This window comes from Vidua chalybeata, chromosome Z, assembly GCF_026979565.1.
Source record: "Vidua chalybeata isolate OUT-0048 chromosome Z, bVidCha1 merged haplotype, whole genome shotgun sequence".
NCBI classification, from domain to species: Eukaryota; Metazoa; Chordata; class Aves; order Passeriformes; family Viduidae; genus Vidua; species Vidua chalybeata.
This window is the reverse complement of record NC_071570.1, coordinates 8,082,992-8,108,403: the sequence shown is the minus strand read 5'-3', so window position 1 is coordinate 8,108,403 and position 25,412 is coordinate 8,082,992. Positions and strand designations below refer to the sequence as shown.

Below are 25,412 nucleotides of genomic sequence, written 5' to 3'. Positions count from 1 at the left end.
ACAGTACAAATGATACTTTTTTTAAACGTCCAAAAAACAGTCCGAGCAACTTCTTGTTGAATTGTGTTCCAGTTTAAAAATCCCTGACAAAGTGACTGATTACAATGCACATAAGAAACCAAAACCAAACAAAAATAAGTAAGAATTATAATGAAAAGGTGGAGGACAGCAGCAGGGAACAACTACATAAAATATCCCACTCATTAATATATTTAGGAAAGCATTCCAAGGATTTCTGTGCTGAATACCTGATTGAAAAAAACTGTAAAAAGTCTTTCCTCAAACAGCCCACAGCTGAGATGTATATGGAAATCATATCTAAATAGGACTGTGTCCTGGAGCATATAAGAATGTGCAATTTTGGCAAGTCAGTGTGTACTCTGGTGCTTTGTCTCTGCCATGTGACTGCTTCCCTTTTGGTTTCTGTATCTCTAGCCTTGCTGGTTCAAATACACACTTGGAAACAACCAGCGCTTGCTTCACCACGGGTATTGCAGCCTACCTGTGGGACAAAACCAGAACCAGCTGTGACATCCTCATTTATAACACACTGCATTGACCTGTCCAGGAGCAAGGAATTCAAAACATCAGAGAGTATCACACAGGCTGTTATGGACCATATTGGGTAGAAGAGAATGTGTAGGACACCAAAAGCATGGGAGTTGTGGGAGTAAGACTGGGAATGATGTTCTGCTTCGCAACTGCCACCCCCAGTGTTCACAGCTTTGTCAGCATCTGGTAATACATTGTAGCTAGATTTTGAGGCCCATCCCCTGTCCCCCCATGTCCCCATTCAAGTGCAGATAGCCACGTCTCTGATAAACCACAATCTTGCTGGAAAACAGCCCAATTTACCCATGCCAAGTGGGATCATGTTTTAAAACTATTTAAATCCTCTCAGGCACTGAACTTTTGTTTAAAGATATTTTTTAACCTGAATGCTGCCAGTGCTAGAGCAACTTCAGTAATGTGGAAAACAAGTGGGAGCAACAGCAAAGACATGTTGCTGGCAACCAATGCTGCTCAAACCTGTTCCACATAGTTGCCAGAGCTTTCAGTATAATGTTACACCAGCAGATTCACACCACTCAGAAAAAGCTGGAATTTTTTGACAAAAAATTTCTAACCTCTAGCAAAAGTTTGCAGATTGGTATTGCAAGATACTTTATAAGATATCTGCAGGGGCAAATCACATTTAATATTTAGGCATATGTTAATGGGTGTTTGAACAAAACCAAGTACTAACTAATTTGGGTTACAGGACAGATTTGGAGGGCTCCTCAAAGTTTTTTCCCCTGACTCATTCTGTATTTGGAAAATAATGTGACTTTTCCTGGGAAATAAAATTCTTTCTCTCCCCTGCCACTTTCTCAAGAATGCAGATCTACTTATGATGACATAATGTGATGAAATAAAAGGAAATAAGTAGCAATGGAAGGATGTATTCCTGAAGGCCTATTTCTGTCCACAGTTTAACAATTCCATTTACTTCAGTGGGACCTGGGTTAAGTTTTGGTAGTATTAAAGGAACTTCAATAGCAGAATAGTTGTCTACCTTAGGCAAAAAGAGAGTGCGGGACTTTCAAAGTATCAAATTAGAGACATGGGATTGTACTCCATTTATTATGCCCAGACAATCTGGTGCAGGAACAGAATAACTAAATATGCCCTGGTCTTCCTTTACAGATTTCCTACTACCAATTCTCTCAAATAAGACTTAAAAAGAATAGAAACACATACACACACTCAGACAACCCCAAACCCTCCTCTTGAAGCTATAAAATTCCTCCCTCCCTTCCCAAAACTACCTCTGTATTAAGCATGCAAATTTATAATCCAGGAACAGGATATATTGAGTTTCAGAAAATGTTTGAAAAAGAAAACTAGTGTTGGATCCTCATCTGTCAATACAAAAAGAAACCTCTTTTATACATACTTGTTTAAGTTTCAGATAAACCTATAATGACACAGAGATCTCAAAATAGAGTAGAGTGCCCTAAAAACTGACTTAGGCCACCTGAATTCACTGATGTACAATAAAAGATGTAAATTGAACAGCTATGCATAGAATATTTCACTTCAATATTGCTCAGAAATGTTAGACTGTAGACTCTGGCCATACAAGGACTATGATTTTTGTATTTATATTCTCTACAGAGAATTAATAAATATTTAGATCAAATCCACGTGCATGCATGTATGGTTGACAGAGAGAAAGAACCATTTCCATGAGGCTTCAACAACTCCATACTGCTGTGAGGATATAAAAAAATAGAGGAGTGCCTTTCAAACTGAGTCAGTGGTATGTACTAGCAGGAGCATATCTGCAAATAACAGTGTATAAATACAAAATAATCATAAAAATAACCTTTTAAAACTGCTTGTAAAAGCAAGTGGTTGATTAAAAATGTCCCCATTGTTCTTGTTTATTCTCTTTTGTATCAGTGGTTCTGCTGCAATTCATACTATATTTTTGAGTCACTGCCAATGCTGCTATCTGGAGAGAAACAACTGAAGCAACTTTAGTGATTGCTGTCTTTATATAGTCACAGTATGCCAATACTGCAAGGCTGCTAATTCTGTACACTGACTTTTTATTATTTTGTGCTTCTATTATCCCAGATAAAATAGCTACTGCAAAAAAATGTTCTGAATAGCTCTGTAATGTCACCTCAGGCTGGCAGAAAGGTGCTATAGAAAGCTGTGTTCTTAGCTGCTGCTTCTCCTTCTCCATCTTTCCCAGTTGTCACTTCTCTCTGCTGTCTTTGGTGAAGTGGGCTTGCAGTTGCCAACAGTTATAAACCTCTTGCAGCAATGCAGAAATGAAAAAAAGAGAGCTACTGACAGGGAGGAACGAAAGTACCCGTGGAAGAAGGGCCCTCTCCTCAGTGTCCTCTTCAGCAAGGGAATAATCTCCTTGCTTGTGATTTTTACTGGGTTAAACTGAATGAACATCCATTCTTTGATGATGCAAAGGGTCCCCATATCTGTTAGCTAGGGAGCAAGAATAAAAAACAAATTCCCTAACTTGCTTGAAACACGTATTGTAAACAGACAAAATGCAGCGCAAGCAATCCTCTGTGATTCAGGCCTGCAAACAAACTCAGAAAGATGGTATAGTATATTGCTTATGTTTGGGTCTCAGGAGATATTTGTAGGATTTAGCTTTCCCTTTTAGTTTTTCCCTGAAAATGTAATTGCAATTAACTCTAATACTTTGCTAAGGCCTTAGCCCTTCACACATCCATGTCAAACTTCATACAGAGAAGTTGTTTCATTCATTTAACAAGTCGTAAAGCTCTAAGCCACTCGTGTCTGACACTGCCTGTCACCGTGCTCCAGCTTTGTGCTGCTTGCACTCACCACGTGCCTGTTCTGAAGGGAGCGCAGGTAGCCCAGCAGTTAAATGCTGCCGACATGACCTGGTAGTCCACCTCCAGAAGCTGCAATTTTGCCTGTGGATAACTCCAGAATGGCACTCTGCCTCACAAACTAAAAATGCATATTTTTCTTCTTTATTCCCTAGTATGGTAATAGTTACATTGCCTTCAGTAAGACTGTTCACAAATTTGAATGCAGATTAATGTCCTGCTGTGCATGGAGAAAATAAAAAATACTGATACTGCTCTATGTTTTTTCACTTCTCTGTCTGATAGAACAATTCAGATTAAGACTTTAGGGGTTCATTGTTGTTTTAAACTTCAGTATGAAGAGAAAATTAATTGTGGAGAGAAGAAGCATTCACTACATTCAGAGTTGAACTGGTGAACAAAAGAAGAGGCTCAGGATGTTGCAAATGTTTTAAGTTTTAAAATGTCTTGTTACTAGCTAGAAGCTTTTATTATGCAAAGAAATACTTTTCCTGCCTCATGTAAGCTGACGTACTTTATTAGAAGTCTAAGTTTAACAAAGCTATTTTTATTTTCAGGAAGTCATAGTTTATATGATTTAAAACATGAATACATGGAGGACAGCCCTGGGGAAATGAAGCCCATATCTGGAAATGCAGCAAAAGATCACTTGTGCAAGTTTTTAATTTAACAAATTCTATTTGCAGAAGCCAGAACTAGTAGTGTTCATGCTCCCAGTTTACTCAACATAGCAGTCTCTCAGCACTAAATGTCCTCCTCTGTTTTATTAATGATTTTAGCCTTGTTCTCATAATTTACATTTCTTATAGGTCTCCTTTCCTGTAATTAAGTACCTCCATTATTAAAAAAAAAAAAAAAAAAAAAAAAAAAAACAGGTGTGAATAATGAGATGCTTTCCAAAGAGTGTCACTTAGATCAAGGTCATGAGAATTAGTCTTCTTGAAATACTCTCAGCTCTGCCACCAACTTTATCTGAGACCTTCATTAACCACTTAACCTCTCCACATCTGTTACTCCACCTAGCAAAGGAGAATGGCAATACTTTCCAAGCTTGCCAGCTACATTTTACTATGAAAGTGTTTTTGCAACTCATGAGTACAGACCATCTCTCAAGAGCCAGGTGTTACTGCCCAGGCCTTGATGGACTTGGCACAGTATGAAGGACAGACATAACCCTGGTCTGAGTTGGGGGTTTGTGCAGCTGGCTAACCATGGCTACTTTGCAGGTTGATACTATAGTGGAGGCCTACAATCACTTTATTGCAGACTCTACCTCATAGGTTTGTAGGTCTGGGGGTTATTTTACAGGTAAATTTGTTAGCAGACGTCCTATACTAATCTGGCAGAGAATAGTTTAGAAACCCCAAAGTAAAAATATTAGCAATTTATTTTTTTCCCCAAGGTTTTAATCTATTAAAATTGTCTGGCTCCTTTTTTTTTACTATGTATACAATTTGACAGTTTTCTGAAGTTAAGAAATATATGGAGCATTTGGGAAAAGTGGAAAATGATCTTGAGAAGGGGTGGTTGTCACTCTGCCAATCTGACCTCCTCTCCTCTCCTCTCCTCTCCTCTCCTCTCCTCTCCTCTCCTCTCCTCTCCTCTCCTCTCCTCTCCTCTCCTCTCCTCTCCTCTCCTCTCCTCTCCTCTCCTCTCCTCTCCTCTCCTCTCCTCTCCTCTCCTCTCCTCTCCTCTCCTCTCCTCTCCTCTCCTCTCCTCTCCTCTCCTCTCCTCTCCTCTCCTCTCCTCTCCTCTCCCCTCTCCCCTCTCCCCTCTCCCCTCTCCCCTCTCCCCTCTCCCCTCTCCCCTCTCCCCTCTCCCCTCTCCCCTCTCCCCTTTCCCCTTTCCCCTTTCCCCTTTCCCCTTTCCTCTTTCCCAAGAGCTATTTAACTGATGGTACAGTTCCCTTTTGCTAAAACACTGCCAGTCTTCCTGACACTAGCAATTAGTTTCAGCTATTGTGAGCTGTATTATACCACTGTGCTGCAACACTAGAGGGGTGCCAGCATTTGAATTGAATAAAGGATACCTCTAAATTTCACCATTTTTTAAACCAAAAAAACAATGGTTTACAAGAGGGCTGTTTTACGGAAAGGAGTCAGGAGAGATAGATAGTTCCTTTGAGGTCCAGTAAAAGAGAGAAAGTCACTTAGCTGAAAGGAACAGGCTAACCTTGGCACTTGATTTCTCATTATGTAATTCTGTACTAAGAACTTACTAATGATGGCCTTTATGAGCCCCACTTCTTAGCACATAGTTTATCTGAAGCAGTGATGAGAAAGCCAAGGGTACAAACTCCATTCCACCACTAAATTAGACATCAAAAACATAAGGGATACAAGATTCCAAAGTGCAAAGGCTCTGTCCTTCTGTCTAGATGCCTCTAGTTTTTTCACAAGTGGCAATAGCTGGAATATCTCCATAGTGCAATCTAGGCCTTATCTGGGTACCTTATGGTAGGGAAGGGAGAAGAATAAGGAGAAAAAAAGAATCATGTATCAGTCATCAGAGTAATAAATTTCATTTTTATAATTGATCTAAATTTCATATTATTGGTATTTATTACCAGCAACTTCTATATATGGAGGCAGCTGTTATTTCCTTTAATGTGCTTATTTTACTCCTCTGCCCACATACTTCCTTTGCCTCAAGCATGCCTTCCTGGCAACATTGATTATGAATCAGTTTACTTCTGACAACTGTTCTGAGTACAGCTTTTAGAAAGCCATGAAATCCTTCCTTTCCCAAGGTGTTTTAGGTATCAAAAAAGTGCTAATAATATAAAACTTGATGTTTTTTAACAAGCTTGTCTACAGTGAAAAAAGAGAAACTGGTTCATATTGTTACCAAGGCAAAGTTATTTTTGTTCAAAGCTGTTCACCACAAGGTAAATGAAGAAATTTTATGTGATAGATATCCATAGTAACTCTCTGGAAGGCAGAGGTCATAAGGAAGGCAGGAAGGTCATAAAGCAAGACATCAGCTCCACAAAAATATATGCTCAGATAATTTTAAATGGGAGTGTGAGCTGTGGCAGCTGCTGGGAGGGCCTAGATCTAATTTTCTTTTACTTTCCCTCCTTTGTTTTCCTTCAATAACAAGCATGCAGCAGTACCAGTTAGTGAAAATTTCCACAAAGACTAATAGTACCTTAGAGGGCTTGAAGCCAGTCTGCAAATGTCCCCAGCTATAACTGAAAGAAAAAACACCCCAAACCAAAAAACAGTCAATTAATGAGAGTCACATCCAATTCCTCTAGGTAATGCAGAGGCATAAATTGTCTGTGGCTTCTTTAAGACCTTTTTCAACCCAAAACAGAGATTCCTTATGAAACGGGCTAGCAGCTGGTTTTTTCCAGGTGCTCATTGAGAGTCAGGAGCAGCATTGAGTTGATCCTGAGTGAGGGTGTGGTTTCAGAGCCACCCTGAGCTGATCTTAGGCCCCTGTTGCTGTTAAAAGAAGCAATTCTGCTCCTCCTGTGTTATCCAGCTGCTCAAGCTTGCTATATGTTTGCAAGTTTGTAGGGGTCCCTCAGCCATGAGACATCAGCTCTCTGATCTTACTGAAGGCCAATATTTCTTTCTTAAAGGCACAGTTTTCAACCAGATCCACAAGCTTATCTCACTTACCAAAAAATTTCTAATTTTGATAGGAAAGAGAACACATTCCTGAGACCAAGGCATAATCCCCTTTTCAGTGGTAATTACATCAGAAGCTCAACCCAAGCTAAGGAAGTCTCTTGAACACATTTTGCATGACCAGAAGCAATTGGTTTTATGTCTTCAGTGTTTCCTTATGTAACTTCCCTTAGCATTAGAGGTGTTAAAGTACAATTTTGCCAAACACAGCCTGCCTGTGTCAGCATCTAGTTAAGCCAACTTCAAACACAACCATTACAGTTGCACGAGAGACCTGCATGTTGCAGCAGGAAGTGTTTGTGCCCCTGCAAGAGCATTAGCCCTACACTTAGGCAATGTCCAGTTTGTGCTGTGGAGCAAGAAACCCACAGACATAGTTCAGACCTTGAGCTGAGCTCAGCACTGACAAGGGCAGCTGCCCAGTGTTAGAGCCTCATGATCTAAGTCTCACCTGATGGCTCAAGACATTCAAGCATTTCCTATATATAAACATGCAAGCACACAAAATCATGAACCATAATCTAGGCATTTTATTAATCACATAATTATATTTTTCAAAGCTTCTTCTAGGACAATCTAAAGGCAATCGGGCTGTGTTTTTTCTTTATGTTGTAGGAGTGTATAACATCAAACACAAGCACACACAACAATTATTACAGTGATTTATAAACTTCCAGCAATTTTCTATAATCTTTCCTACCTTGCTGTGGGCACCAGCAGATTTTCCCCAACTTTATTCTGGATAGTGCATGTCTGACAGATAATTATTGCTCAGAAAAAAACATTCCATGCAAAATATTTTGTAGCACAGTGATGCTGTATGTAATTCATCAAAGAATTGTAGCATTGCACCTTATCTCCTGGGATTGACTTTAAAGAGTGATTTCTAATGAAAATTCCTGCTGAGAGAAGCAGAAAAATTGGAGCAGTATTGGTCCCTGCAGATGCATTCTTCAGATCCCAGATTTCCTATTCCAGATACAAAGCATAAAAAGTACTACTGTTTCACTGTAAAAACCATGAGAAGTAACCTCTCAACCTTATCAAGCCTGATTGATCTATGACAAGATGACAACATGAGCTATCAAGACTTTTCATGTATGTGTTTGTGAGTGCATACACAAACATGCAAATCATATGCATAGGTATCAGTCTCCTCATATAAGGGAGGAGGGTTCTAAAACTGGGCACTACAAGATGAATAAGACAAGGTACAGTTATTTGTACAAGAAGTAGACTAAAATAACACAGACTACTCTGTGAGTAGGACCTTTCTCCCCCAACAGTATTGTTACACTCATCTCGGACTCACACTGAAAACAATGACTTGACCTCCCCAACATTACCCAAAGCCCCAGGCTGTTGCCTTTCCTCCAGACCTTTATATGTTCATTTTAGGTCTGCTGACATGTCATGGAAAACCAGGTTAAAGAGGTAAAGGCAGGTGTTCTCTTTTTACCAAACTAGCGAAACCCCATCATGTTATTTCACACAGCTTCCTCTTTGTGGGCAAATTAATTTGAAGATGAGAAATGAGAACTGCCTTTGCTGATATCTCTTCACAAAGCTGTGCAGGGAAGGCCACCCAGGTGCATGAGCAGGTCCTGGATTGCATAATGAAAAACAGTACTTTTAAACAGATAGCCTTATTCCTGTGTCCTGAAGAACTAAACTCTTGATTCCATGAATATGGAGGAGACATTAACCCCTAAGGAAACTCTTCAATGCCACTATAACCTTTCTCTTTTTCCTAGCCCCCTTTCACAAGTCTGCTTGTGGCCAACTGCAAGGTGGTGCTATTCATGTTGCATATTCTGTTCCAATTTAAGAAGTGTCCTCTTTGTTGTGATTATGTGCCTTGATGATTATCACTCATATTCACTTTTCCCAGGACTATCTCTCACTCAATCCCACGCATGTGTCAGGACATTTTACAGGGTATTTGGGTGAAAACCAGAGCAATCTCTGGTTATTCTGTACAGTCACTGTGGTGCACACTCATCGCCCTGCTGCTTCTGTGCTGTGCAAACGCACACTCAACACTGCTGGATTTTGCAATGGTCCTGTTCCTACAGCTAAATGTAGAAGACAAAAGAGAGACACAGTCACTCTGAAAAGCAACTGTGGTGTCATGCAGACAGTGCAACCTGACTGTGGCTCTCTAGCTTTCTCTGCCTTTGGAAGCTATAACCTGCTCTAGTCCTTTCTGCTGACAGCATCTATTTTTTTACTCTCAGCTGCCTTTAATGCATGGGCCATTAATGCACTGTGGATACACAGCCAACATTCATCCGCTCACTCAGCCAGACATCTGGAGCTCAGTGGCATTTGACCTCTTCTTCACTCTGGACCAGGCAGCGTGGGCAGGTTTCATTACTCCCTGGTGCCTTTATGTTGCCACACAGATGGACACTCCAGACCCTGATGTGGATACCTCACTCCTGTCTTGGCTCCAGATGTTTTCTTCAGACAGGATATGTAAGTAAAGGAATCAACAGCTAATTTCATGAAGGGAGGAAAGGAGGGTAGTTATTACTATGAAAACAATATTGTGCTTGAAGGGAAAATACTTTGGACATGGGAACTTCAAAGTAGGACAAGAGTGATAAGAAACAGATCTCAATCAGAGCTTAATTTCCTGTTTTCTGTTCAAAACAGTCCTATGTTACAACCAATGAAGTATTTCTATCCTTGCTAGGTCAGGCAGATTTTATCCTAAACACTACTGATTGCTATGATCATAATATGAAGCAATAACAACACACAATTTTTTTTTTCTACAAAAGATTTTTACCTGCTCTCTTTCTGCTGTTCTGGTAACCCAGCTGTTGAGTATGGATTCCCACTACCTGCTACCATGATTGCTAAAACTTCTTTCTCTTTTGCTCCCCACTGTCATTTAATCTATAAAGCAGATCTTAGAACTGTCTATCAACCTGGCTTCGTCAACCCTCTTTATTACCTTTAGCTCAAGGCTGCTGTTCTGATCTCCCAGTCAAGAGAGAACCAGCTCCACTCTAGGAATTCAACCTCTGATGCATCTCACCCTCTACACTACCAGGCTGCTACCCTCACATCAAGGTTTTCTCTCTCTGCAGGTGCCCTCAGTCTCCTTCTGGCCATCTCTGGGTTATTTTCTTAATGAAAATCATGGAATCACACAGAATCACAGAGTATATGGAGTTGGGAGGGACCCACAAGGATCATCATGTCGAACTGCTTGTTTTGCACAGGATGTTCCCAAGAATCACACCAGGTGCCCAAGAGCATTATTCGAATGCTTCCTGAACTCTGTCAGGCTTGGCGCTGTGACCACTTCCCTGGGGAGCCTGATCCAGTGCCCAGCTACCCTCTGGGTGAAGAACCTTTTTCCAACCTAAATCTCCCCTTACACAACTTTAGGCTATTCCCTTGGGTCCTGTTCCTGGGTACCGAAAAAAGAAGGGAAAGGGAAAGGGAAAGGGAAAGGGAAAGGGAAAGGGAAAGGGAAAGGGAAAGGGAAAGGGAAAGGGACAAACCAAAATAGTGTCTATCCTAGAGTACTGCTCCTAGCAAGAAGGAAGAATGAAGAAATTTTCAGTACTCTAGAACTGCAACTAGTCCTCAGCCTCTATGCTGACATCAAAATGCAAATGTAATCTGCATAGTTATAAACTATTTGCAACCTAAAATCAATATGAAATAACAGGGACAAATCTGGGCTTCCTAAGCTGATTGTGGCTTGCAAACAGTCCAGCTACATGCAGTACCTGCTGCTGACAGATTGTTCAACAAGAGAAGGCTCTATAGACCCAGAGACTGTTGGATCACATCAAATTCTTTGGCTAAAGGAAGAAAAATTATAGCCAAAGGGAAGATTTTCTGTGATCAATACAGATCACTTTTCCTAGCTCTTCCTCTGGTTGTTGCACTCACCTGGCCTAGCTGATAAGGAAATTCCAGGCAGGAAGCTGTTATGCTATTGAAGGGAACTAAAAAAACCCCCTGTAGATTTCCAGGGGTCTGGAGACAGCCGTTGAGGAGCATTATGATCTTTCCAGAAATCCTCTGCAATGTTGTCTTACCCAGCTCTTCGTGTTGGGGCGATGTCCATCTCCCACAAAACACCAGTCACCTCCCATGCCTTCCCAGTAGCTCTTCCCTCTGAGGAGGAGGGAGCTCATGCTCAGACACCGGGAGTGGCGAGTGACCCTGAGGCTGGTCACTGCTAACCACTCCTGTCTAACAGAGCTAGAGGCCAGCCACTGACCAAAGTGCTAGATGATGCTGGCAGGACCCCGTCCTGCCTGTTACACTATGGGGGAGGCTATCATGGCAGCAGGATTGTTTGGGATATTGAAAGTCTGGGGATGACTGTGCAAGGAGGTTAGGACCCTGAAAAGTGCAGCACTCCCAAGTCCTGCACAACCCACTCCCAAGTGCCAGTAACAGCATCTCTGGGTTGAGTGTGGGTACAACTATTCGTCCCTGCTCTCATGCCATGCACTTCCCTGTGCAGTGCTCTAGGGACTGCCTCAAATGTCCCTCACCTGGTTTCATTCACTGGCCCCTTAGGGTCAGCTGGAAATAGGCCAGAGTACTGTCTGCCATTAGGAGCTCTGAGAAGGCACTTCTCACGGAATCAGGCTTTTACCTAGAATGCCAATGATCAGTTCTCCATTCACATCTCTAGCTTTCCTGTTTTTCCTGCAAGGACACATTATTACATATAATAAAGGAGCCAAGAGCACAGCTGAAAGCCATGAGACAACTGTGTTCGTGTTTGTGTCCATCTAAGGTTATCTAAGGCTGTTCAGGTACACAGATGGGCAGAAAACTAGAATACTTTATTGTGTCAAATGTACGGTTCATAAAATCAACCACATAATTCAAAATACCCTTTAAGTCAGATGCTACCTTAATATGCCATAAGTAAAGGCATAAAGATGAGCATAACAAAGGAGGGAAGTTACAACACTTGACACAGTGCCTAACTTGGCTTTGAAGCAGCATGTCCACAGCTGCACAGCTGTGGAAGCATTCTGTAGTGTGAAGCGTTCTTGAGTTTCTTGGACAATTTTGTTGCTCCATACTAAAATGTCATGTGCAAGCACAGGTTAGAAGGTCTGAAAAAGGCTTTGTTAGTGCTCTCTGCAATTGGTTTTATGACTATCTTTTTGGACTGCTACGTTACACACACATATGTATATATTTCACTGTACTAGATATACTTCTTAGATAACAGCCACATTGTCAGTAGAAATAAAACACACAAGACATGAAACATAGAGCTACTTTCTCTGAAAGTAAATCAATCACCATGTTGAAGATCTATAGAGATATTTTCCAGGGTAAAATTTAAAATGGCTCCAGAAATAAAATGAGTGGTTATGCATTCTTTCTATTGATTTCTATATTGCTTTTAGACTACTGCATACCCAAAGGCATGCAGTGCACACAGGAGCTTGGCATGCTTTGAAGATTATGCCAAATTCTGCTTGCTTTATGCAAGAAGGTGAAATCAATGATATTGCTCCTGTACACAAGACAGAAAAAATTAAGTCCCTAGTTCCTCATTTCCTTGGCAAAGTATCCTTATAAAGCATGCTGCCAGTTCTGCAAGCTTTTAAGCAGTGAATTTAATTAGGCTGTTTATATAAGCGGAACCATGTATTTGTTCAAATGCTACTCAGTTCAAATTCTATGCCACAGCTGAAATTTTCATATAAAAGTCATGCTTCAAGGAATAAGACACTCCTTACTGAAAGCCCTCTCCCACTGCTGTGGCACTAATGGTGTGGGTGAGGGCCACACAACTGAGGACTTTAAAATTGTATTTCCATACAGCACCTTTCTTCTTCCTTGTTGTGAGATTGATGAGCAAAGAAGGCAACAAGAAGCACCAGCCTTTCTGGTTTTAATGGACTCAGGATATCCACAGTGATTTACATGTTGCATATACAACTATCTGGCATGGAATTAACTCTTCTCATAACTCAGTAGGGGTAGCAGAAACCATTAATCACCCAAAAAGAATCATCTGAGGTATTTGTACATGGTTAGCATCAGTCCCTATATATTGAAAAAAAGGAGAATTTTGGTTCTCAGCAAGAAAATTATAAAAATCATGATGGAAGAAAGACAAGACAGATAGTGGCCAGCAGATAAGAAAGATAGAGAAAAATACTCTTTTCTGTACATAGTCTAAGTCTATTCTGACTCTTGTACCCAAGTCAGAGTTGCTGTGGGCCAACATTACATAGGTAAGCAGAACTAGAACTTCATAGTTACTTACAAGAAACCCTCTCACATTCCTGAACAGCTTTTGAATAAACCTGAAATGTGGAGTGAGAACAGTAGAATCCCACTGATTCACGTGGGATTGAGTTTTCTCATGTTTAACTTTGTGGAAATACCAGGAAATAATTTTAGCCGTTATCATTTCAGGAGTAGTATGCTCAGAATCCATCAGGCTGCTGCCTGATCCTGAAGGATGGTACGCTGTGGAAGGGATTCATGCTGGAGTAATTTGTGAAGTCTGTGAGAAAAACTCATGTTGGAGAAATTTGTGGAGGGCTGTGTCCCATAGGAGGGATCCCACACCGGAGCAAAGGAAGAGTGCGAGGAGTAAAGCATGAACAGGACCTGTTCTCTACCCCTTTGCACCAGGGGGAAGGGGCAGAGAAAACCAAGAGACAAGTCTGGAAAGAAGGGAAGGATGTGGGGATGGTATTTTAAGACTTGGTTTTATTTTTCTCATTATCTTAGTCTGATCTTATTTTTAATAAATTCAACTACTTTCTGCACATGGATCCTGTTTTACCCATTATGGTAACAGGTGAGTGGTCCCTCCCTGTCCTTATCCTACAAGCCTTTTGTTATATTTTCTCTCCCTTGTCCATCTGAGGATGGGATGGATAAAGCAGCTTTGGTGTGTACCTGGCATCTAACCAGTGTCAATACACCACACACAGGTAGAGGTCCAATGTGCAATGCTCATACAAAAACCATTAACACAAAAAAAGACCAGCATCTCAATGGATTTTCATCTTTTGTCACCTGGCAGGAACATTTCTTACTGTAGAGATCATGGACTACAGAGGGGTATATGTATACTCCCACCAAGTGCAGCTCAACATCTCTTTTTGTTTTCTCTTTCTCCTTGTCTCCTCATTTTCTTGTAAGCAATGATGGAGATGTAGGAATCTCCTTCCCTTTCAGCCTCTGCTGCCTTCAGTCTGGTTGAGCACATTGCTTCTAAATCACTTTAACAAATATATATCTGGCGTAATACATTATTTTCTAAGCCTTTAGCTGAATCCTCATTCCTACTCATTCTAATGTTTCTATTGAACATGGTCTGATACTGTGGGTGTTAAGACTTCAAACATCCTAACAAAAAGGGTGTCTGCTTTACACGAGACAGTACTTAACTACGAGAAGTCACTGATCACAGTCTAACATCAGTGAGAACTGCACTTCATGCTCTTTTTGATACTCTGTCTGTATTTTCCTCTTAGCTCTGGTTGTAGCTGTTAAATTGTCCCAGCCTTACCTTACCTTCTGAGAGCATATATTTGCAGAGTAATCACAGCACACAAGTGTGCTATCTTACACCAGCCAGCACTATGGCTCATTCTTCTTAATTTCCTTATATATATGGATACTGCCTTGGAGATTTAAATAAACAGTTTAGTTTACCTTAATTCCTAAATTCAGATGAATGAATACAAAACATTATTTCTTCACCTGTTTAATAACTTTTAAGATAGCTTTTGCATCTCTATTTAGCAGCCCTTAGCAATTTCTATGTATGAAACAATCCTCTAAATAAAACAAAAATAAATACATAAATAAAATAAACACAAAAATTCTTAATTTTTTTCTTGTTGCTAAAATTTGCAGAGCCCCATTACTTCCAAAAAGGTAGGTTTTTTTAGGATTCAATGGGATTTTAGTTTCAAATCTGTTCCATATAATGCATCTGGTGCAAAGCTATCCAGTTGAAATATTATTGCAAGGTTTTTTTTCTTGTTTGTTTCTTTAAAATTTTGTCTTTCCCTGACATAGAGTAGAAGAAATAGCACTTAGGAGAAATCCCTGAGAGACCATATAACTTAACTTCTGTGGTTTTAGTTACTGTATGTTTGATAAATTACTTCACCTGTTAGAAAAGTGAGTTTTAAATGAATGGAATTATACAATAAAATTATTAAATCTGCAGCAAGGTTCACTGGATGTCTTGATCACAGACACAGTGTTGTTTACTCTTTTCACAGGTTTTGGGCACTTTTCTTGCACTCCTTTTCTCCTGCATATTTGAGGTGTTCTGCCCTGAAATGGAGAAAAAACATGTGCCGACATTTGCATATTTCTTCTCTATTTTAAGTGTTTGCAGTTTGAAATACTCACTGAAATGTGGTTTAGAAAAATAGTCAAAGAAATTGCAACATACATCTTAAAAGAGGATTTCAAACAAATCTCTCTTAGGGCAATGGGAAGTACATCAAACAGCATGCTTTAAAGTATGATTCATCATTTGATGTAGCTGATGCATCATAACGTTTCCCATCTGACAAAGGCGGGCAATGCACCCTTTACAACTATGTGTCAAGTGTTTTGTCACTGGCGCCACAAATTCCCTCAAGTTTGCCTTTTGCGCAGCAGCTAAAGCAAAACAGTTCTGAGAAGCATACCTGTCACAGTTCTGTGCACCTGAGGCCTTTCTACATGGCTTCTTGTCTGAACACACATTAAAGACATTGCAAAAGGAGCCTCACATTTTCTAGAGTCCATTTTTTTTTTGTTTGTATTGTTAGTCTGACATAAGTTGACATTTCATTTTCTCATACCTAACAAGCTTATAATGATTTCATTCCACATTTTGATGAAGTTGTTGTTGCAGTGTGCAGCTACGCAAACGGAGCAAAAGGGCTTTGTGAATTTGAGATGGGAGGTTTCTGTTTCCTAAACCTAAAACTGGAGTTTCTATTCTGTATTTTTACGTGTATTCATCCTTCCCCCTGGAGTTATTCCCATTGGATTTTACCAATAATGTATTCACACTTTGCTTGTGAAATAGAAATGTTCTATTGGTCTCACCTTATCTCTTATTTTCCCCTATAAAACCTGTGTCTGGACCCCAGATTGGGGTCACTTGTACGTGCGGCAATCAGGCAAATACAACCTACTTTGGACTGCACAACAAGTGTCCAATCTCTTGAGTCTCTTTATCCCGGTCTTGCTCGCGCTCTCTAAACAGCTCTGTCCGTATCAGACGAACCCACAAAGGTGTTTGTTGCCTCTCTCTCTCTTCGGCTGCTCCCAGAAGCGCCTGGCCAGCGCTCCGGGAAAGCGGACCGGGCGAAAAGAAGGAAGTCGGAGAGAGAAGAAAAGAACGAAAAGCAAGAGTTGTGAGAAGTTGAGAGCTTCCTACCTAATGTGTGCACAGCTACAATATTATCAGAAAGTAATATGGGTAAAGTTTTGATATGATCTTCCTCATTGTAACATATAAGAGGTTTATAGTCCTCTTATAGGGGAAATTTTCTTCCTTCATTCTCCATAAGAAATAAAATATATAGCCAGAAATCTCCACAAGTCTTTGCAACTAAGTAACTGTTTACCTAAATCCCACTGAATGCACCTGAAACAAAGCAGAAACAGGCAAAATTAGCCAGAAAAATGACTGCAAAACAGGTACTTGACCCTAAACCTTTCTGCTCAAAGAAATTACTTTCTGAACACGCTGCAGTTCTAATTATGACTGCAATGAATCCAGACCAAGCACAAATTAATATACTCTTTGCCTTTACTATTTCTATATTCAGTCCTCTCTTCCTCTTTAGTCTGAACATAATCAGTGTTCTTTTCACCTCCAGCCTGCACTGCAGACTATAATTAAATAATGAAAATCTATAGAGGGATTTATCTATAGAGGGAAATTGTTTAAAGAACCACTTGGTACATGGAAATTTTTGTTTCACTTGTGCAGAATTAGTCTTTAATATTCCTTTATTCCATTTACTCTCCCTTCTATGCATTTTAATGCTCTTGCTCTCATTCCCATGATCACTCATTTTGGACTTTATTTATTGGTTTGACAGAAGCCAGACTTACCTCAGCTGCTATTGGGCAATACTGCAGTGTCAAGTGAGACCACTTGACTGCTTGTATTTCCACAAAGCATGTTTGGAGGAAAATTACTGAGGAAACCACATGCATAATTAACTAACAGAGAACAAAAAAAAATAAAATCTGGCATATTCTTAATATTAAAGGAAAATTTCTTCAGGGGCTATTTTCAGGTAGGTAAGAATTCCTTCTTGGTCCCTTATCAGTACTGTATCAGAGATCTCTTCCGCTGATACAGTGTGATATGTTACAGAATAACAAGGCAAACTGCTACAAGAGTTACTATATATATTATGTAGCCTTTGAAATATTATCCTGGGGCATTACAGCCGGAGAGCCACGCTCTTCCCCTTGTGACACTGATAGACACAGCTATGTGCGAAAAATGCAGGTTTGTCCCTCCCTTGTCCTTAAAAGCACTTTTTTTTTTTCATGGGTAGTTTGTGCTGAGTCACCAAAAACCCCCTCAGGAACTGACTTCAGATTGTATCTCTAAGCATCAGGAGAAAATCTGAAGCAAAGGATAGTGGCCTTCCCAAGGACAAAACACATGAATGGATGGATAAAAGGTCCACACAGCAACATCAGTGCTGGCTCATGTGCAGGTGGACAGCCACAGACCACTTAATAAATGCACACCTGGAACAGTAAGGAAGCATGGCAATGACCTTTTCATTTTTTTCCTTTACAAACTGACAGGGGAAGTGCAGAGTATTGTACAGGTCACTGCTTGTTTTGACTACCACAGTTCTGGTGCACAGTGAGCAGAGTGACAAGATTCCCATGCTCAGTTACGGAGATGACTTTCAGCTGGAAAGGGTGGTTCAGGGCAGCTGAGTCAACCTTCACCCACGGCCACTGACCTCACAGAACAGGGCTGCCACTGCTACAGCAACAGGTGTGACAGCAGAACTCATCCCACTTTTATGGCCTAGAGTATGCCAAAGCATGCCATCCTCTCTCCCAGGTTCAAGAGGCCATCATTTCACCAGCTGTTTATTTAATCCTGACTAATCCTCGATTCAAGACACAGCTTTTTAGATGTGTAGATGAGATGAAAACCTGAAGGACATACCACAAGAAAAAGGAAAGCATAATTTGAAAAGTAGGTGATTTTACTCCACCATTTTGAGGCAAACCAGGTTACTGAAGTTCTAACTAAATGAAAATATTTGTTTCTAAAAAGAGGAAATTATTTAAACTTACTACTATTTTTCAAAGTATAAAGACATAACATTCCTCTGTTTTCTGCTGCAGACTTATTCTTGCTGGCAGAAAAAATAAAGTCATGACACACAAGCTTCACTAGTGAAGTCTTTCAAAATTAGGTATTTGGATATCTATGCCACAGATTTACCCTCAGAGAAGCTAAATACCCTCAAAGATTACTGGATTTTAACTATTAAAATATCAAACCTGTATAAATGTAAAATCATGGAATCATTATGGTTGGAAGAGACCTCTAGGATTGCCAAGTCCAACCATCAACACAGCACTACCATTGTAACCCCATTGTAACCCCTGCACCAACATCATCCAGCACCAAATCCAGATGCCTCTTAAACACCTCCAGAGATGGTGACTCCACCTGGGATGGTAATTCCCAGGGCAACCTATTCCAATGCCTGACATGCCCTAACAGTGAATTTTAATTTTTTTCCTAATATCTAATCTGATTCCCTGTCTCAGCTGAAGGCCATTTCCTCTGATTCTCTCACTGCAGACACAGTAGAACAGACCAACCCCCAGCTCACTGCAGCCTCCTTTCAGGGAGTTGTGGAGAGCAATAAGGCCTCCTCATGACTAAACAAACTCAGCTACCTCAGCAACTCCTCATAAGGCAAGTTTCCTGGACCCTTCACAAGCCTTGTTGCCCTGCACTGGAAACACTCCAGCACCTCAATATCCTTAATACCAAACACCAATCCTAATATTAGTGTTCCTACATTTGCTTTGTTTTAAATAATTATCTTCCCATAAAACTAAAGTTCAAAGATTTGATAGCCTACCAAACTTCAAACTTAAGGACTGGATTTTGCAAGTAGTTTGGAGTTATCTGAAGCTGGGAAGTATTAGGTCTCTACCGCTATTAGGTCTATACAGCTCTTCCTGTGAGCTGGTCAGCCTTTATTTTTAGTTTTCAATTGTCAATATTTCTTTTCTTTTTGTAAAGGAAGTTTAAAGAACTGCCAGTACTTGAAGCTGTATTTACAAGTCCAGTGTGGTACAAACGGGGCTGATAATGCAGCATTCAGACTTCAGCTCCTTCAGCTGGCAGGACCTCTAAGAAAAATATGTCACTGAAGTTGCCACAGGTTTGCTGATCTCATGTTACCTGAAAAACTGAGAACTCAGCTCCTTAGGGAAGGTACAGGCCGCCTTTCCATATTAAACTTTTAATGCTACTTCCAGATCAAGTCTTTGTAAAATCACTTTGTAGTTTAAAAGCACTCCCTGTAAAATTAGCAACTAAACGCTTCCTTTACCAAAGTGCACAGGAACAGAGAAGGGGATTAATTTTCCCCTGCTACATTAGAACAAACACCTTCTTTCATCTGAAACTGTAAAGAGTTCAACACAAATCTTACCAACACAAACCAAATCAATTAATAGATTAAATCTATCACCTGTGTTTTATGAACATCAGGCTATACAAAGCATACTAATACCATGATTGATCCCTAGCCTAATCGTGCAGAAAAACACAACTGAAGAAACCTTTTATTTTGAAACTGTTAAATAAAGAAGAAGGAAAGGTAGTTAGCACAAGACCAGAACTTAGTATTTAAGCCAGAAACACTCTTCGGATGTATTTCATGCTCTCAATAAAGCTACAGTGTATATGAAGTCAACACTTCATGAAAGAGAATACCAAGGCAGAAGGCTCTAACAGCTGCATCTCTGGTAGACAAAGCCAAAAGCTGAAGCACAAAAGAACTGTGCTACATGAAATCACTGAGGTGGCATCTGTTCTGCCAAACTCTGCACACGTGACTACCTTGAGCAGACCTGAAACTCACCGGTACAACCCCAGGTCTTCCTAAGCATCACTGCTGGTGTGTCTGCACAGGTCATGGACACAGCTCCGCACAGCAATGTGTGCTGGTCAGACCACACTGACCTCTTGGCTGTGGCAGCTGGACTGTAGCAGATCTGAACAAGCACCAAGGCTTTTCCTAGAGCACCTCCTGTCTGCCTGCAGAAGAGCTCTATGTTTTTTTGTGTTTTTTTAATAGAGACATAATAAAACTACGCTTTAAAGAACTGTTTAAGGCATATCTTTTATGATTGATGATATATACTCTAGAAGGAAAGGCACATGCATTTGCTTTAAAAATTTACTGTTCCAGTAAACCTAAAAAACTTAAATGTGATTGTGTTATTGTGAGCCTATTCAACTACAGTTTCTGTTGTACACAGAAAACCTTTTTCCCCTCCCAAGCCATTAAGTGAAAACTCCTGTAATGACTTGAAATGTTTCAGCTAAGACTTCAACCTTTGCAAAGAGAGATTGCAACAATAGTTCCTTTTTATTTTTTATTTGTATTAATAAAAAAAATATATATGAGCACAATCCTAGCAATATCAAGAACAGATTCATACCCAGAGTGAAATTAAAAAGGGAAATGGAAACTGGTGTGATGGCTGGATTCTGGAATGCAAACCACGTAAGCATGAAATAAGGGGAGGAAGAATAGTCCCTATGACCAACTAGCACAAAGAAGCCTTTAATTACCTTAATAAGCAGCTGCTCATTAAGCAGGTTTGTGAGATTCTTTCAAGACTGAAAAGTTAAATTTGAAGAAAGCAAACACTTACTGGGCCCAGACAGCAACCAAGTCCGAGATCCTTTTAGGCTCAGTAACATATTTGGATTCCCAGTTACCCTGGTCTAGATACCCCCTGGATTCCTATTTAAGATCACATTGAATAAGAGCAAGGAATAGGCCTATCAGTCTCTTATGTCAATAGCCATTTTTGTATCACCTTGATTTTCATAATCTCATCACTGCAGAGTTTAGTTTGTTTTTGCTGCCAGGAATTCACAAGGACAGCAGGAACATGGAATGCTAATGCACATACCATAAAGATACTGCACAAGAGTGTAAGAACAATCATTCTGAAGACCAATAAACTGTACCAACTATTTTTACAAGGTACTTTATTTTCACTATTTGTCTATGTTATTCAAGTGACTCATTCTGTATTTTTATTATGAGTATTCAAGATATATGTAAAATGAAGGACACAAATGCCCGTTGAATCACAAGCCTGATCCTGTAAGTTGACACTTCGCTACTGTATTTCTATTGATGTATTCTTACTAAAAAATAAAACCCTGGAACACATGACAGCAGAAGGATACCAAAGCAATAGTGCCATGACAAATTTCTCCACTTGTGGTTTCCTCAAAGAGCATATAGAAGACCACCATCTACCACTGACATCACTGAACTCTTTTACTACCTGTTTTGCATAGTAATGGGCAATACTGTTTTACATCAGTACTGAAAGAGTGAAAACTTACCAGACATCAGTTCTATAAAATCAATCTGCAGGATAAGATCACTAAGGCTACACCCACAGCCTAAGGCAGTAGCTATGAGAGGTGAATTCCCCCCAATTCCAACATGCCACGGGATGTACACCTTAATGGTTATATAATTTCCCAGTCTTGCCAGACCCCTGTTTAATTACTTCTGCTTAAAAGTTAGTCATTTTTCCTGAGGCAATGCTCTTGTTTCTCTTTAAAGCTGCCACTACCTTGTATTTTCTCTTTCTGGCATATGACTCTCTGATGCCCCTTATAGGAAAAAAAAAAAAAAGTCAATACAGGCAGGCTGCAGAAGGATGGGGAACCAGACATAGAATACAGCTAGTCCTTAGGAAAGTATACAATACCAGGGGCCTAGAACAGGACATTGCCTACAGACAGAGACATTTGTTTTGCAGTGGAGCCACTAGAATACACTAAATGGCAAGAACTGCAGTCATTTAATTATGTCTCCCATCATGTGCCAGGTGCCTTTTAGCTACAGTGCAGGGAGTATGAGTGCAATTCAAAGAGGGTTACTGACAGCTGTATTTGCTGCTGGCTGCCCTGGCCATCGCAGCCAGAGGCAACAGTTTTAAAGAAAGGAGTACTTGTCACACTGACATGCTTTGTAAGAAAGAGACTGGATGAAGGCACTAGTTTTCTGGTTTACTCAGCCAGTCAAGCCAAATCAGTACACACACAGGCAATTCTGACATCTTGGAGACTGAGAGAACAGAAATAGCAAGACTCATGAGGTGAGACATATTGTTGGACTACCTCACTCCTGTGTGAGGTACTTAGATCCTAGGGTGGTGCCTACTATCAATTTCATGAAGAAAAGATTCTATGTATCACTGCAGTTGTACCTCTTTCCAATTAAAATGGAAGTGAACAGATCATTGTCATGAACTCCACAAGAACCAATGAAGTATCCTTTAAAAAAATGCAAATTACTAGGGCTTACTAATCACACTTTTCATATATTCACTCTAGGCAAGTTCACTTGCAACTAAACAGCAAGGCCCTTTTCTTTGGAAAATGCCTCAGTCACTCAATGATTACAAGTTAAAACACAAACCATGAATTCATAAACCATATGATCTAAACCAACATGCTTAGGCTATGTTGTGTCTGGGTTCTCTTGTGCTATCATGTGAGAACTCAAACCCTACCATTCCTGCTCATTCCAGAGTGTGTAGGAGAAGAAAACACTAGACATGCTCTCCACCTGTAAAACACAAATAATTTATTCAGATAAGCCTTTAAGAACTCACTCAAGCATCACAGTATACTAGTGTACAATTAATGACAACTTCAGAAATCATGCTTTTGGTGCAAAGCATAAATTTAACATTAAATGCCACAAGATAATTTTTCATTACTTCAAAAAAGCTTATGATTGACAAGAAACTTAAAAATAAATATTATCAGTATTAAGTACTCAATTTAATTTTTATATAGCTTAGAAAAACTCTGCTGGGAAACAATCTCTGTCTGAGAGCTGTCATAATCAGAAACATTCCTGGCTGAAGTAACACCATTAATGAGTGCACTTTTAAGTTCTGTGAAAGTATTAACTATCTTCCACAGAATAAGTGCATTATGATAATCCATCTCTCAATAAAATCAATGAGTTGATTTCAGTCTCTTTTTTCCTGGTAACAATATTTCCTCAGGATTCTTGCTTTTTTGTTGGTTTATCTAAGTAAGGAGTGTTGTCTTGTAGCAGATCTTTCCTGGGTATGAGTACTGAAATAGAAAAAAAACCAAAAAAACAAACAAATAAAAAAAACCAATAAGATATAATCTTATGGAAAATACTATTTCAAATTCTAAAGGTGTTTTTACATTTACAAAAAAAACATCTGGTTACTAAATGAGGATCTGAACTTGTGGTAAGTAGTATCACGGTATCTATCTAAGACAAAATCATACTAAGATTTTACTTTCAGCTGGCTACAATAATGTTTTCCCATCTCCTTTTATAAGCATTGAAAATTTTGCTATTAAGAAGCCATAAAGTTTTGCAGTAACTTTTAGCAGGAGGGTGAATGGCATTTTTTTCAAGCCTGAGTCATATTATGCTTCAGCAGTTTCAAAAATGAACACTGGATTTGACTTAGCTCTCTCACCTAAGTCTTAGAATCTAATCTGTAATATTTATCTTGTCACATCTATTTTAAAGACCAAGAGGAAAAGAAAGCACCTAGTGAAAGTACTGCCACTGTATTGTCACTGTCACTGTATTCTGTGTCCTTCGTTACTGAGTCCCCTGTCCTATTCAGCTGGAGGCTCATGTTTTCTCTCCTCCTCCTTCTGTTGCTGATACACCTGGCTGTCCTAACCCCATCCCTACATACTCACACAGGATTAGAATACAAGCCAGTACTTGAACATGAATCCACCTGGCTTTTGCAAAGGAAGCTCTGCCTTACAGTCTCTGCTGGAGTTCTCTGAATGGTGCCTCAGAGGTTACCACAACATGTTTGAATTCCCCAAAGTCCCTCAGTCAATGCTTTTATAAAACAGCCTTATTATGACAGAAGTCTTGCAGAGATAAGTCACTGGTTAAACTGTAAGATGTGAACAGTAAATGATCAGGTCATCCATTGGAGTGATGTCAAATGTGGAGTTCTACAGGTATTTTTGCTGACACGTTCAACATATTTGTAAGTAACCTGTGAAGAAAAGGTTTTTCATTATACCATCCTGAACAATTTCGTTAAGAAAATGTCTTACTGTGAAAAATAGCAAGACACTCTTAAGACCTGACTGAGTAAACTGACTGACAAAATTATACCTGGAGACATGTGATGCACACAGGTCAAGAAAAATACTAACCTCGCAAAGTAAGTGTTAAGTTCAAAACTGATTATGACCACTCTGATGAGTTTAATGAGTACAATTTTGTAAAAATAAATACATAATATGTATGCTTAGCAGCCAAAAATTAAACTTAGAATTAGCAGTGACTATTAGCAGGAATCCAGTTGAAAATGAAAGAGAAAACATTATTGTGCCATCATTGTGTGTATAAATGCTTCCTTGCCCACAGTGTGCAGTGAATAGCAAGAATAATCACAGGCATTCACCTGTCGTTTCTGAGAGCTGTTTAATGGGGAAGTGAAAAAAAAGGAAGCAATAAAGGACTTAAAACTCATTAACAGCTTGGTGAAAATGAAAAGTAATTGAAGAGAAGCCCATTGAAGATAATTAAACCAGAAAACATCCCTGACTCAAGAGTGCTGCCAGGTGTGAACAGCTGAAAGAGGTGCAGATTCAATTTGTATGTTCCTCTTCTTCAACCGCCTGGAATTACCGTGGAAGACTTGACACTGGTCCAGACTTATCTTTGGCCTTGATTGTAACTGCTGTTTTAAAGTTAAATGTTTTACCAAACCTAAAACTGAAAATTGGTACAAAACTTTACAGACAACACTAAACGGAAGTAAAAGGAAACCATGTACACAGCTGAAGATTTCCTGTATTCTTTTACCATACAGTTGTATAATGAGCCTACCTACTACTTCTCTTTTTGACTGCAAGATAAAAGAACTTCTAAACCAGGAATCAGGATTTCAGAATTTGATAGACTTTGCATTGAGGTAATCACTGTGTCACAAATCTTACACAGCATAACCTGAAACTGTAATTGTTGGAAAAAAGTTTTGGAAATGAACACTCAATCCTCAAAGAAAAAGCTATTTTATGGTCAGTGTACATACTGCACTTGCTAATACTCCTCAGGCAGCT

At 39.7% G+C, this 25,412-nt stretch overlaps 1 protein-coding gene across 2 annotated transcripts in view; it reads right to left on the bottom strand.

The window, feature by feature from the left end:
- Positions 1-25,412, bottom strand: part of LYRM7 (LYR motif containing 7) — a 31,983-nt gene that overhangs the window by 743 nt on the left and 5,828 nt on the right. Inside the window, exon 5 of one of the 2 annotated variants that reach the window (XM_053932820.1) lies at positions 22,832-22,887. In XM_053932820.1, the coding sequence (XP_053788795.1) occupies positions 22,871-22,887 (17 nt within the window). In that variant the 3' untranslated portion in view covers positions 22,832-22,870. The other variant, XM_053932819.1, reaches the window with a different exon arrangement.